Raw genomic sequence first — 15,009 nt, forward strand, 5'->3', positions numbered from 1 at the left:
CGTCGTCAGATTCAGTGTGCGTCCATGGTCACAGGAAGCAGTCTTTTACATGATTAGCATCATTTCCAAATAACCAGCCAGTCCTGAAATTTAACACTGACCAGAAGCCCAAAGAGCATGATAGATAACCTCCCAGAAAACGCCTCTCCAGGCCTGAAAACTGCGTCCTTTCCTGGTGCGCAGCCTTTGGTCACGGTGTGGCCCAGCAAGAGGAGAGGATGTGAAGCCACCACGCAGTCACTGAGTTGCAGGAACCAAGGCGGCAATCAGGAACCAATCCCCCCGAGAGCACTGAGAAAATGAGGGGCAGGGATGTTCTAGGAAGCACTCCGTACTTCAAGACAGGAGCTCGGCTCTGCCACCCATGGGGCCAGCCAATGATGGCTTTCTGAAAGAGTATGACTGAGCCTCAAAGGACCAATAACTTTGGATTTAACTATGACAAGAGGTGGTGGAGGAGGGACAGGTGGAGAGGGCTCTAAGCCTCCTCCTCCTCAGTTTGTTCCATATTTGCTGGGCGTTATGATCCAGGGACCACAGGGGAGGGGATGGTGGGGACTAAAGACATAGATCTTCTCATTCACACCCTTGAAATTGGCAACAGCCACAGTGCCGAGCATAAGAATCCACAGAGGTTTCTAAAGAATATCAATAGTCGGGCACAGTGGCCCACACCTGTAATTCCAGTACTTGAGATGCTGAGACAAGAGGATCACAAGTTTGAGGCCAATGAGCGGTAACTTAGTGAAACCCTGTTTCAAAATAAAAATAAAAGCCGGGCATGGTGGTGCACGCTTGTAACCCCAGCATTTGGGAGGCCGAGACAGGAGGATCTTGGTTCCGCAGCCAGCCTCAGCTACTACTTAGTGAGGCCCTCCACAACTCAGTGAGACCCTGTTTCAAAATAAAGAATAACAAATAGGGCTAGGGATGTAACTCGGAGGTAGAATGCCCCTGGGTTCCATCCCCAGTACCACAACAAAACAAAACAGACAGGCCTCAGGAACTCAGACATAGAATGTCCCTGGGCTCGATTCCCAGTTCCACAAAATAATAACATCAATCCATGCCTTAGCCCCAGCCCCTAGTGATTCTGATTGAATGGGTGCCAGATGGATGTAGAAGAATATCCCCTAATTCCCATGTGCAGCCAAGGTTGAGAATCCTTGACCTAGCCTGCACATGCCTATAAATGCCACTCCAGGTCCCAGCCCCCGCTCCACCGCCCTCTGCCCTCTGCCTTCTCCTCTCTCCTTCCGGGACCCACTTGCCCAGGAGACTCCCCAACCCAGAGCCAGCCCACACCCAGGTCTACACCCAGAGCTGCAGGAAGACTGGGTGGACAGAGAGTACCTTCTTCAAGCTTTGTCATTCCACGGCTGCCACACCCCTTGTAACTGCCACTCCCTGTACCTAACTGGCCTGGGTTTGCTGGGAGTGGGTGGGCCCCTCCCCTCCCTCCAGACCCCCAGCTTCCCAAGAACAGAGCCTGACTTCTGAGCCTCTCTGGGCTCCTTCACTCTGAGCTGCAGATGTGGCTGGACCTCTTAGGTCCTCTAAAAACTTGAGAGACCCACCCAGGCCCCCATCCCTTCCTTCAGAGCCTCCACTCCATGGTTCCTGCTCCTCCTGCTGGCACACAGATGCCTGCTGAAAAGGTCAAATAGGAGTGGTCAGACTGGGCTAGGGTGCGCTGTCCCAGGGGCACCCAGGGGCACCCAGAGACCCAGGCTGGAGGCGGGGCTAGGATCTTCTTCAGCCTGGCCTCTGCTCCAGGCTCCCAGTCTCTGATGGCCCGCTTGGCCTCCTCTGGCCATGCCCCTCCCTGTGGGGTGAGGACTCTGCAAAGCCAAGGGGTTGCAGGGCATAGTGGCCCATGCCTGTACCTGTAACCCCAGTACTTGGGAGGCTGAGACAGGAAGATTGTAGGTTTGAGACTAGCCTTGGCAATTTAGTGAGACTCGCAGCAACCTAACAAGACCCTGTTTCAAAATATTCACACGCTCACCAGGCATGGTGGCGCACGCTTGTAATCCCAGTACTTGGGAGGCTGAGACAGGAGGATTGCAGGTTCGTGGCCAACCTCAACTACTTAGTGAGGGCCTCTGCAACTTAGACCCAGTTTCAAAATAAAGAATAAAAAAACAGGGCTAGGGGTATAGCTCAGAGGTAGAATGCCTCTGGGTTCCATCTCCAGTACCACAAAAACAAAACAACAACAACAACAAAAAAAGAGTGTGTGCAGGCTAAGATGGAAACTATAATATTCCAACGATACCCTCAAATTCCACCCTCCCCCTGCCAATCCATCCTAGGCCAGTTTCTCCATCCGAGGGCAGAGTGAATTTTAGCGACGAGAGGGTGTCCATAGTCTGGGGCTGAGGGTCCCACAGGCTGGCCGTGGGAAGACCCTAATGACAATGCTCTCTTCTTCCCCCCACACACCCTGTGCCCCACCCCACCATCACCATCCACTCCACACACTTCCTCCCCTCTTCTCCTCCCACCTGCCCCACTTTGCTTCGCCATCTCCTCCCCCTCCCGGTGCCCCCTCTCCACCCTTGCACTCCAAGGTGAAGGTCTGGTTCCAGAACCGCCGCACCAAGCAGAAGAAAGACCAGAGCCGGGACCTGGAGAAACAGGCGTCCTCCTCCGCCTCCGAGGCCTTGGCCACCTCCAACATCCTGCGGCTGCTGGAGCAGGGCCGGCTGCTCTCCGTGCCCAGGGCCCCCAGCCTCCTGGCGCTCACCCCGGGCCTGCCAGGCCTGCCTGCTGGCCACAGGGGCACCTCCATGGGTGACCCCAGGAACTCGTCCCCGCGCCTCCACTCGCTGCCCCCCGCCTCAGCATCTTCCCCGCTGCCGCCCCCTCTGCCCGCCGCCGCAGTCTGCTTCTCCATGGCCCCGCTCCTGGACCTGCCCGCCGGCTACGAACTAGGCTCCTCCGCCTTCGAGCCCTACAGCCGGCTAGAGCGGAAAGTAGGCAGCCCCGGCGGCGGCAAGAAGGCTAGCACTTAAGACTCCCACCCCCGCGACACTGAGTCCCCAGCACAGCACTGTCCCAGCCTCCTGAGCCCCGGCGGGCTGCCGGCACCGAGCAGGCCCCAGAGGAGGGGTGGCGGCCGCAGGCCCACCCCGCGCCCCAGCTCAGAGACTCGACCGAAAGGCGCCGGTCCGCTTGTGTGTGTGAGTGCAGTGTGCGTGCGTCTCTCACTGAAATAAAGGAAAACAAAGACAAGAAGGGAAACAGTCCCGCAGCACCACCTGGCTCCCTCCCTCCCTATCCTCACTGCAAGGGGAAATGGGGAGGAGCCAGGGGACCTCAAGGGGGAGGGCATGGTACCCATAAGTGTGAGTCCACAGCCCGGGACCCCTCCCTCCCAGGGAGCTCCCCCCTCCGCTGCACCAAGACCTGGATACCTACAGCAGTGCTTTATTTGGTTATGAATCACCCCAGCAAGTCCTTTTAAACCCGACACTCCTGGAAAGGGGAAAGCAGTAAAGTCCTTTAAGAGGGTGAACCCTGCAAGGTGAGTGGAGAGAGGGAGGGGCCCAGGAAGTACTTTTTTTTTTTTTTTTTTTTTGGCAGTACTGAGGATCCAACCTAGGGGCATTCCACCTCCAAACTATACCCCCAGCCCTATTTTTATTCCTTTTATTTTGGAAACAGGACCTCACTAAGTAGCTGAGGTTTGCCATAAACCAGAGCTCCTCCTGTCTCAAGCCTCCCAAGAAATTGGGATTACAAGCATGCACCACCATGCCCAGCATGAAGCACTTTAAAAAAGAAATTATTTTTGCTTAAGGCACTTTCATTTAACTGTTATTTTTCAACAATTGTAAATTTACAGGAAGTTACAAAGATAGGGCCGGAGAATTCCTTCATCCAGTTTCCCCCAATGGTTGATCTTCCATAACTAGTTTCATATCATTCCAGAAATGAACATTGGTACTGTGTACATGGCTCCCTGTCATTTCATCACCTGGGTAGGTTTGTGGGACGTCCATGCAATTGCGATACAGAACTGCTCCTATCACCCCAAAGATCACCCTCCTGCTGCCCCCTTTATAGTCACAGCCACCCACTGTCCCCAGCAGAATTCATAGACAGAGACCCTAAAGGAGTCCTCAGCAGGCCGATGAGGGGTGAGAGTTGGACCAGGGGGGCAGGAAAGACTCAGCCTGCTCTGGTCTGCCTGGTCTGCGAGGTCTGCAGGGAATGTAGCTGCCGCTTTTGTTTAAAAATGGCTGCCCTGTGAAATAGGCAGAATGGGGCGCTGGGAGACGAGGACCCCCAGCCACTGCACTTCTGCCTTCCAGTGATATTGTTTGGGAGGTGCTTAGAAATGCAGGAAGTCCTGAGTCTGGAAGGGTGCGGGGGAGTGGCGGGCAGGCTTTGGGCTGGGCTAGCCTTGGGCTACACTCTGCTGGCCCCAGGGGACACACGGAAGGCTCCTGGGAAGCAGCCCCAGGGTTGTGAGTGGAACCCAGGCCAGGCTGGGGGCACTCCCTGGTTTACAATTCCCACAGTTTAGAAATATAAGGAATGGCCTCCCTTGGTACTTTCTGTCCTGGCCTGAGAATGTCCGGGCGGCCCACTGTATGGGAGCCTGGAGGAGAAGGTCTGAAGGCGAGTCTGGGTCCCAGGAACCCGCTCTGGTTCTCAGGACATTTTTAACAGCAGGAGACAGAAAGGCTTCAGGGCACCAGATCCAATAGAAGACACACTGGCTCAGCTCTTGGGGCTCACAGCATAGCAGCAGCAATAAAAGAGGGAAGGAAGGTGTGTGGTGAATCCAGGATGCCGGGGACCCAGGGGAGGTGGCCTTGAAGCTGGCAAGAGATGGTCCTCTGTAGATGCTGCAACAAGATGATGGTGGGATTGTGCGGGGGAAGAAATGCCTAGGTGTGGGCAAGGCAGGAGGGACAGGGCGAGGGCAGGTTGGGAGGACGGCAAAGAGAGGGCAGTCTGCCAAGAACTGGGTGGACGTGGGAAGGAGAGCAGGAAGAGAGGTGGCGAGGGGCGTGGGACTGTGGGAGCCCGGTTCCAGGGGAGGAGCTGTGCTCACATTCACTGCGGGTTGTGGGCGGAGGGGCAGCCAAGGCTAGGGAAGGTGTGGTCCTCCTCCGCTCCCTCACATCCTCCCGTCCTCAGGTGACCGCCACCTCCCTGCCCAGCCCTGCACAGGACAGCCGGACAGCTTGGGGCTGGAGCCCTGGGCTTCCCTGTTTACAGTCCACCAAGGGGAGGAGTGGAGGAGTGGGAGGAGAGAGGAGGAGGGGAGGGGTGGCTGCAGGTGCTGGCTGGGCAGCTCGCTCCAGCTCCAGCTGGGCCTCCAGTCTAGGGCTGCCACCAGCCATTTCAGGCACTGATTCCCAAGCGAACGTCATGGCCATGAAAGTAGACAGCAGGCCTGCGGGGCTCCCGGGTAGTGGCTACAACCTGGGCGCAGCCCGAGAGCATATGCAGGCGGTCACCCGGAACTACATCACCCACCCCCGAATCAGTGAGTACGGGCCCCACAATGAGGCTGGGCTGGGGAACTGGGACAGGCTGCCGGAGTGGGCTGCTGGGTCCCCAGGCCCTGCTTCTGGCCTCAGAAAAAGGGGACTGAGACCTGGGAAGAGGAGTCTCAGCAGGAGTCACCAAGTGAGGCAGGCGCCAGAAGGGGTCACCTCTGCAGGTGGAGGAGTGAAGGAACAGCCCAGGCTAACCCAGAGGGGCGTCTGGGGAGTAGCTGTCATCCCCAGGCCTGCCCAAGAAACTATGTCCAGAGAGAGAAAGAAAGACAGAGAGAGTAAGGGAGGGAGGGAGGGAGGGAGAGAGGAGAGAGAGAGAGAGAGATAGAGAGATATGGGGGGGAGCTTGTGTGTGCGTGCTTCAGAACACTCAGCCCGGGAAGTGCAGGTTGAAGTGCACTCGAGTGACCCTTGTGCCAATGTAGAGCCCCTGAGTGCTCTCAGCTGGACGCACTAGGTGCCCCCGTGTGTCTGGCAGTGGGTGCAGGTTGGGTGCACCTCCTAGGGGGTGCAGGCTTGTGCCTGGAGGAGTGAGTACTCAACTTCGCTTAGGGGAGGAAATGTGTGACACATTGGGGGGATAACACACTAGGTCTGTGAGTGCTGGGATGCGGTGTGTGCACAAGGGCGACGTCATACATGTGTCAGTATGCAAATGTGTATACAGTTGGGGTGAGGGTCAGGTGTAGAGCGTATCTGTGCGCACATGCTGGGGTATACTCAAGTTTCACAGGGGCCAGGCGTAGTAGCGCACATTTGTTGGAATCCCAGCATTTGGGAGGCTGAGACAGGGGGATCACGAGTTTGTGGACGGCCTCAGCTACTTAGTGAGGCCATTTGAAATCCAATGAGACCCTGTTTCAAAATAAAAGAGAAAAAGACGGGCGTGGTGGCGCACGCTTGTAATCCCAGCATTTGGGAGGCTGAGACCGGAGGATCGTGTTTCCGCAGACAGCGTCAGCTATTTAGTGAGACCTTCTGCAACTTAGTGAGACCCAATTTCAAAATGAAGAAAAAAAAAAAAACAGAGCAGGGCATGTAGCTCGGAGGCCGAATGCCCTTGGGTTCCATCCAAAGACCTGCAAAAAAATAAAAAATAATTTTTAAAAAAAAGGGCTGGGGGTGTAGCTCGGAGGTAGAATGCCCCTGGGCTTCATTCCTGGTACCACAAAAAAAAAAAAAAAAAGTTTCACACCTGCATGTGGCTCAGAGACCTGTTCTGCAGGGTTGGGCCAAGTCCAGATGTCGGGGCAGAGAACCTAGGAAGGCCCAGAGCACCAAAGGAACACACACACACACACACACACACACACACACACACACACACACACAACAATCTCCTTGTCCAAGGTCACTAAGGACAGGCTTTCCCAGACTGCGCAACTCACTGGAGTAAACCGGCCCGGCCCGCCCCAGTGGAGGAGCACAGGTTCCTAACCCTGTGTGGGGTGAAAGGAAGTGAGTCTGGCACCCGCACCTGCTCCCTGCGCCTCCCCGCAGCCAGCCAGCCGGAGCAGGGGGGGGGGGGGCTGAGAAGGCTGAGGTCAAGCAGCCCAAGGCGGTCCAGAACCGAGCCTTGGGGTGTGGGGGCCCCAGGGAGGCCTGAGACAGAACTGAGGGTGGAGCGCATTCCAGGTCTGGAGAAAAAGTCAGGGCTGTCAGGCGGGGTCAGGTTTCTCAGAGAGGCCCCCTAGGCCAGTAGAGAGGAGGATGGGCACAGACAGAGGAGTCCAGATTCTCCCTAGGCCAAAGCTGAGGTCACCAGAGCCCAGAAATAGCAGTGACCGAGGCCCCATTGGGTCCAGAGCTCAGCCCCTCCCGTGTGCCCCCCATGGTGGGCGCAGGAGAGCAGCTCTGCTAGGCAGGGCACCGTGGCCTGGGTCCTGAAGGTACAACTTCCCTGCACCTGCCTCCCCCAGGCTGGACTGCCCCGTCGGGAGCAGCCTCCGGCCAGCCCCCCCCCAACACAACCTGCTCCTTATTTACAGTCAACCACCCTGGAGGCCCTTCCCAGGCTGAGACCCAGGGTGACAGTGGCCCCACTCTTGCAGGAACTCCCTACCCAGGCAAATATGTGCACAGCCCGCAGCTGGCCCAGAGCAAAGGTCAGTGAGGGAGACCGTCTGTGCTCTGTTGTGGCTGGTGCCCTCACTTTGTGGCACCTCGTGGGTGTCCACAGCGTGCACCTAAACCACCACAGGCCAAGGGGACACCACCCTCCCTGAGGGCAGTCTGGGATTCCTCTGTCTGCTTCTGCACATGCAGGGTCTCCTATTTCCCTCCGTCCTTTGGAGCAACTGGGGGGTATTTCTCCTGGTGAGACAGACAGACAGGCATAGAAACAGATAGGTTTTGGAGGACCCCCCTCCTACCAGAGCTGCTACCACCAGCAGGCTTGCTTTCCCTCTCTACCCCAATCCCTGGCCTAGCCTCCCTCCCCAGGACTCTAACTAAGCACTCTCCCAGGCTGGAGAACTCTATAGAGACCGAGCCCGGAAGGAGAGCTAGGGTAGGACCAGGGGCCCCTGGCTGTGATGGCCGATGGTGGAGGGGAGCTCATCCCGACTGAGGCTGGAAGGGCAACTTCAGGACAGTGGCTAAGGGAGAAAATAGGCCAGAAAGGAAGAGCAGGGTGGTCAGGATAAGGAGAAAACCTCAGCAATATCCAGCTTGGGAAAGAGAGTCCCCATTGCCCCTCGGAGCTAGGCTGGTTCTCCTAGGTTCTCCATTGATCTGGCCCCTGGGGAGAAGGGGAGGAGGGGAGGAGGGCACAGCCTAGGGCGAGGTTGTGAAGGGCAGGCTGGCAGCCTGGTGGGAGGGATGGAGCCAGGTCAGACCATCCGGGGGCTCTAAGCACTGGCTTTGCACAGTCTCAGTTTCCTCTACTGAAAGGAGAGGAAGTTACATGGAGGATTCCCGCCCAGCAGGATCTTGGGCTGATTCTAAGAATCCCCCAGACTCCAGCCTCAGTCGGCCCTCCCCAATCCCTCCAGCAGAGATGGGGAGGAGGTGGGGACCTACTGCCCCAGGCCTGCCCCCACCCCGGCCTCACGCTTGGGTGCCCGCCTCAGCCCTCTGGGGACGCTGCAGGTGTGGCTGGGCTGGCGCTAATTAGTGCTGCGGGCGGGAGCCCCGCTGGGCCTTTGACGAGGAAGCCGGCGGGGAGGTGGGGGTAGGGAGGCACTTCTCCAGCCCGCGGTCCAAAGTGCAGCTCTGAGTGTCAGCCTGGACAGTGGAGAGGGTGGGCCGAGCAGCAGGGGACAGTGCCCTGCAGGTCAGCTGAGCCAGCCCACCGCCGCAGCCGGCAGCCCCCGTCCCTCCACAGGGTCAGGGGGAACAAGCCCCAGTGCCGTATGCTGGCGTAATCCTTGAGTGCCGAAGGATGCTGGCATAAATTGTGGTGTGGCCCAACAGAAACTAGCTGAGTTCCTGGGCCTCAGCCTGCCTCTCCAAGCAATGGACACACACAGAATAGGGGTATGGGCAGATAAAAGGGCTGCCAGTCAAGGACCTTTTCCCCCACCCCATGGTACTGGGGGTTGAACCCAGGGACATTCTACCTCTGAGCTACACCACCCTTGCAACTTTTTTTAATTTTTTGGTTTAAAAACAGGGTCTCACTGGGTTGCTGAGGCTGTCCTCACACTTGCCATCCTCCTATCTCAGCCTCCGAAGAGCTGCAATTAAGGACTTCTCTCCACCCCAGGCTCCAGTCTGTAGGTTTTAGGGCAGAGGACTGCAGCGGGCAGTGGAAGGCAAGACCCTGCAGGTGTGGACAGTCCAGACTGTCTACAGTAATAACTTGGGCTCCAGAGCGATGCTTCTTCCAAGCCCTTTGGGAATCCTACACGTGGATCCTGGGGGATGACTTGGGGGTGAGCCTGGTGCACTAAGATAGGGACTTAAAGGCCTCAAGCTGGTCACTATGAACTCTGGGCCGCCATGGCCTGGACCTCCTACCCTGACTCCCAGAGCAGAATGGAGAAGCCAGATGTCCAAGGGCTGGGCTGGCTAGTGGCAGCCCCTCCTCCTTAGGATGGGGTATGGCTCCTCCAACCCCCCATCTTCCAGGGCATCCCCCAAGGCAGGAAGAGTTGCTGGACGTCAGGGTTATTGGGGACCTGCTGTGATGGAGGCTGTGAAGTAGGGGGCTGTGAATCACAGAAGTTGAAAGACCTGTCTCCAGGGCTGCAGAATTGGCAGTGATTTCCCCTGGGGGTCCTCACACCTTCCCCATTCCCAGCCCACCTGCTGGGCGTCCAGGGCTTCCTTCTCCTGGCTCAGCCCTGTGGCAGTCTGGTCTTTTCTCCTGTGGGCCTCCCCTGCCCCCAATCTGTCTGGAGGTGGGTGGAGCAATCTATTTCCCCCTCCAGCTCTGGCTGGGCTCACACTCCCATCCTAACACAGGTGGTTTCATCACCCGTGGGCACAGGATGGGGCACAGTTATTCCCAGGACTTTTTTTTTTTTTTTTTTTTTGGTGGTACTGGGGTTCCTGGAAGCCCTTCTACCTCTGGCTACACTCCCACGGGTTACACTCCCAGACCTATTTTTATACTTTTTTTTTTTAATGTGGAAACAGGGTCTCTTAAGCCAGCGCGGCTGGCTTTGAACCTGCGCCATCTTCCTGTCTCTGCCTCCCAAGCGCGGGGATTACAAGCGTGCGCCACCACGCCCGGCCCCAGGACTTTTTTCCTGGTGCTAAATATGATGCCCCAGCCTGGTCCCCGACCCTCCCACTTTAAGGGTCTCACTCTGCCCACTACCCCCCCCCCGTGGCACAGGCATTCACCTCTCTTCCACCCCATCTCACAGGGAGCCGGCAAGAGCTAGGGGTGTGACCCCATTTGACCTAGGGCGTGGGAAGGCGTGAGGGGCACATGGTGGGTGTGATGTGGGACATACCGAAATGATGGAGCCAGCTAATTCACTCAAAACACATTTCAAGCCGGGCGTGGTGGCGCACGCTTGTAAGACCCTGTTTCAAAAATATAAAATAGGTCTGGGAGTGTAGCCCGGAGGTAGAAGGGCTTCCGGGAACCCCAGTACCACCAAAAAAAAAAAAAACAAAAAACAAAAACAAAAACAAAAAAACAAAAAAAACACACATTTCAATCCAGAGGTGTCCAGGAGAGGAACACCCATGGAAGGCAGAACAAACAGAGAGGGCGGCAGGCAGGGAAGGGAGGAGACTCTCACTGGAGACCTTGTTTGGAGAGCAGGAGCTGGAGAGCGATGGGAGCTGAGGGAATAGCTTTGAAAATGAGAAACCCAGCCGGGCAAGGTGGCGGATGCTTGTAATACCAGTATTTGGGAGGCTGAAACAGGAGGACCACAGGTTCAAAACCAGCCTCAGCAATTTAGTGAGGCTTTCAGAAACTTAGTGAGACCCTCTTTCCAAATAAGAAATAAAACTGGTGGGCTGGGGGTATACCTTGGAGGTGGAATGCCTCTGGATTCAATTACCAGCAACACACACACACACACACACACACACACACACACACACACACACACAGTAAAATTAAATTAAAAAGGGAAAGCCAGCCGTGCATGGTGGTGCACACGCCTGTAGTCCCAGTGAAACGGGGGTTTCTTGAGAGAAAATCACCAGTATTTGGTGGGGGGCTGAGGCAGGAAGATCACAAGTTTGAGGTCAGCCTCAGCAACTTAGTGAGGCCCTCAGCAACTTAGCAAGACTCTGTTTCAAAATAAAGTTAAGCCGGGCGTGGTGGTGTAATCCCAGCATTTGGGAGGCTGAGACAGGAGGATCGCGGTTCACAGACAACCTCAGCTACTTAGTGAGGCCCTCTGCAACTTCATGAGACCCTGTTTCAAAACAAAGAATAAAAAATAGGGCAGGGGTTGTAGCTCAGAGGTCAAATGTCCCTGGGTTCCATCCCCAGACCCGCAAAAAATAAAATAAAGTTAAGACTTGGAGTATAACTAAGAGGTACAGTGTCCCTGGGCTCAATCCCCAGTTCAAACAAAAACATACAAACAAAAAGAGATGAACATGGAACTCCCCAGAGCTGGCTTGCGGGAGAGCACCGAGGGTGGAGGTGCTGCCCTTCGGTTGTCTCTAGGGTCTGTCTTGGTGCAGGGGGAGCAGGAACTGCCTAACAGGGAAGATGGGCCTTCTTCGTGGGAATCCGAGGAAGGAGTGAGGGAGTCCTGCTCCAGCCCAAAGCCCAGCAGAATTTATCTTCCAGTGCTCTCCTTGAGGCCTTGAGTTTTGCAGACATCCTTATCCTGCCCAGTCTGCATCCTGGTTAAAGGAGTCCAGAGCTGACACAAAGGATTTGCCCCCAGAAGCCCAGGCTGGACAGGGCTTGGGCGAGGGGCTTCCGGTTTCCCTTGGTGCTCGGTGGCTGGGGCCCTGCTTGTCCAGGAGCAGGTGTAAGAGAGCCAGTGGGCTGCTGGGAAGCCGCTGTGTCTCCTGTGTACCCTGGGTCCTGGGCCATTGTCACTTCTGGACCACATCTCCTTGGCCTCTCTTCCGAGACCCACCAGCCTGTGACTGGCCGGCACCTGCCCATTTGCCTGGCCAAGTTCTTTCTAGGTGGTGTCTCTGGTGTCACGCAGGGCCCCAGAGAAGGGCAATGGCATCCCATCGCCACAGGCAAGAGGCTCTCCCGGGGGCCCCAGCCAGCCCCGGGAGGACCAATGCCAGGGCTCCTGGTTGCCAGTGCAACGCTCCCTCCATCCTGACCCTGGAGTTAGGAAGGGTTTCTGGGTATCTAAGATAATCCCATCTTGCTAGTTGAACTCAGGTCCCGTTTATGGGCTTTCCAGCTGTGAATATTTCTCTTCCTCCTTTACCTCGCCCCCACCTCCACAGAGCACCCAGTGCAGCAGGGTCCTCCTGGGCAGGCCCTCACGGGGGCCTTGGGAGAGCAGAGGCTCTGTTCTGTTTCTCTCAAGGAAACCTGCAGCAGCCCTCAGAGCTGTCAGTATGGGGTGAACGTGGGCCATGTGGCCTGGGGAGGGGCGGCGGAGGGCACTTCTCAGCCACAGCTGGAGGCAGAAGCTTTTGAAAAATGTTGTAAGTCAGAGGAGGGAACAGTGGAGCTGAGGGTGGGGCCCAAGGGGAAGGGAAGGTACTCCCCCTCCGCAAGGCCTAGAGGACTCCCAGGAGGCCTCTGCCCGCCTGCCCTCCCCCAGCCCCAGCCTCCTGCAGGTGTCCAAGCCAGCAGGGGCCCTGCGGGCAGGGGCATGACCCTTACAGCAATGGTGGCTGGCCCTGTCACAGCTAATGACCCTGATGGCCCAGGCTGGGGAGGAGGTGGGGCAGCATGAGGAAGACAGTGTGTGTGTGTGTGTGTGTGTGTGTGTGTGTGTGTGTGTGTGTGTGTGTGTCCTAGAGGCAGAGGACATGTGGGGGGGATGAAGGCTAGACCCTCACCCGCCTCCTGCTCCTCCCCCAGCTTACAGGACCGTGTGCAGCGTCAATGGACCCCTGGTAGTACTGGACCAGGTCAAGGTAAGATTGCTCTACATCTTTAGGCCTTGAGCCCAAATCCCAGTGCTCTCTCCCCCTCATGGAATTTATTTTAAATTCCCCTCTCCTGCTTGTTTCTTTCTAACCCTCATCCCCCACTCCACTTCTGTTTCTCTACTCAAGTCACCAGGTACCCGATGCTTCCCCTTCCTGCCTGTCGGTGGGGCTGGGAAAACCTTGGCTCTGGGCTTGGGGAACCTGCTTCTGCCAGTGATGGGTTGGTGGATCTGGGGCATGGTACCTGCGTCTTCATGAGGTGCCCTGTGATGCCTAACCTCCAAGGCGGGACTCTCCACCTGCTGCTCTCTCTGGGAGGAGCAGGAGGCAGCCCGTGCACACCACCTACCATTCCCCAGGAGCTTGACGGTTTCCAAAAACCTCTGGACTACCTCCGTATCAGAACTGGCCACCTGGAGGGAGTGAGGCCCCAGGAGGGACATGGGGTGTGAGGTGTTTTGCATCACATCTGTAGGAACTGGCATCATTTTAAGTCCTGGGGTCAGAGTCATAAACAGAGATGTAATATGGTCACTCTGCTGTCCTTTCTCCACTATCAGTTCCAGTCCTCTAGCCACCATTGCCCCCCACCCTGAAGCTGAGCAAACTAGAAGCCTGGATGGCACCCTTGGCCCCTCTGGTCCTGAACAGCAACCCTCAGGGCGCTGGGTCCTGATGGGGTCACATGTCTCCTCCCAGCCCCTCCCCCACAGCACACGCCCCCTCCTCTCGGGCTCGTGCACCATTTTACAGGAGCCCAACAGAGGACCTCTACTATACTTAGAAGATCTTACTAAGTCTTTACTACTTAAGACTTAAATCAGTCTTAAGTATACATTTATTGAAAGGAAAGTTGAGTAAATCAGTGAAATGAACAAATAAATACAAGAATGAATAAGTGTTTGTAGGTAGATATAGACTTGTCAAGGCCTGAGCCAACTATATACCAAACCCACTAGAATACAGATTCCAAGTTCAGATGGCCATCATTGGTCCACTGTGCGGGGAATGTCCTGGAGGAAGTGTGGCCGAGGGGTTAAGTGTGTGTGCACACTGTGGTCAGGGAGTCTAAGATTGGACTTTTAAATTTTTGTTTTTTCTCATTTGAAATATTTTTAGTATTTAAATGGTGATAAGGAACATGACTTGGTGTTTATATCCAAACTGCTGTAATAATGATTTTAAAAGACAAAGATGATTCTGTTCCTGTGTGAACAAATAGCACTTAATTTGCTGGGTGTTTTGTTTTGTTTTGTTCTTTCACCTGAGAGTAAATCCAGACACTCTACCACTGAGCTACATCCATGGCCCTTTTTAAAAATTGAGACAAGGTAGCCGGGCATGGTGGCGCACACTTGCAATCCCGGTACTTGGGAGGCTTGAAACAGAAGGATCCAGGTTTGTGGCCAGCCTCAGCTACTTAGTAAGGCCCTCTGCAACTTAGTGAGACCCTGTTTCAAAATAAAGAATAAAAAGTAAGTCTAGGGGTGTAGCTCAGAGGTCCAATGCTGCTGGGCTCTATCCCCAATGCCAGAAAAAAAAAAAATTGAGGCAAAGTATGTCTAAGTTGCCCAGGTTGACCTCGAACTTGTGAACTTCCTATCTCAGCCTCCTGAGAAGCTGGAATTACAGGCATGCACTACAGCACTTGGAACATATATAGCCCAGTGTGGTGGCTCATGCTTATAATCCCAGCGCTTGGGAGGCTGAGACAGAAGTATTGCACAGGTTCAGAGCCAGCCTCAGCTACTTAGTGAGGCTCTCAGCAACTTAGTGAGACCCTGTTTTCAAGTAAAGTATAAAGTAGGTCTGGGAGTATAGCCCAGAGGTAGAAAAGCCCGTGGGTTCCACCCCCAGTACCACAAGGAAAATAAAGAGCTGGGCGTGGTGGCGCACGCTTGTAATACCAGTGCTTGGGAGGCTGAGACAGGAGGATCGCACAGGTTCGAAGCCAGCCTCAGCTACTGAGTGAGGCTCTCAGCAACTTAGTGAG

The 15,009-nt window shown here is 55.7% G+C and overlaps 2 protein-coding genes across 2 annotated transcripts in view; both read left to right on the forward strand.

Moving 5' to 3' along the window:
• VAX2 (ventral anterior homeobox 2) overlaps positions 1 to 3,017 on the forward strand; it is a gene marked incomplete at both ends in the record, with an annotated part of 29,883 nt that extends 26,866 nt beyond the window's left edge. Inside the window, one exon of the mRNA XM_080711005.1 lies at positions 2,574 to 3,017. Coding sequence (XP_080567131.1) covers positions 2,574 to 3,017 — 444 coding nt within the window. The remainder of the gene's footprint in view (positions 1 to 2,573) is intronic.
• Positions 3,018 to 5,388: 2,371 nt separating this feature from the next.
• ATP6V1B1 (ATPase H+ transporting V1 subunit B1) overlaps positions 5,389 to 15,009 on the forward strand; it is a gene marked incomplete at both ends in the record, with an annotated part of 29,153 nt that continues 19,532 nt past the window's right edge. Inside the window, 2 exons of the mRNA XM_080711839.1 lie at positions 5,389 to 5,506; positions 12,946 to 13,001. Of these exons, the coding sequence (XP_080567965.1) occupies positions 5,389 to 5,506; positions 12,946 to 13,001 (174 nt within the window). The remainder of the gene's footprint in view (positions 5,507 to 12,945; positions 13,002 to 15,009) is intronic.

The sequence above is a fragment of the Muscardinus avellanarius genome (assembly GCF_963383645.1).
Source record: "Muscardinus avellanarius genome assembly, chromosome: 15".
Lineage (NCBI taxonomy): Eukaryota > Metazoa > Chordata > Mammalia > Rodentia > Gliridae > Muscardinus > Muscardinus avellanarius.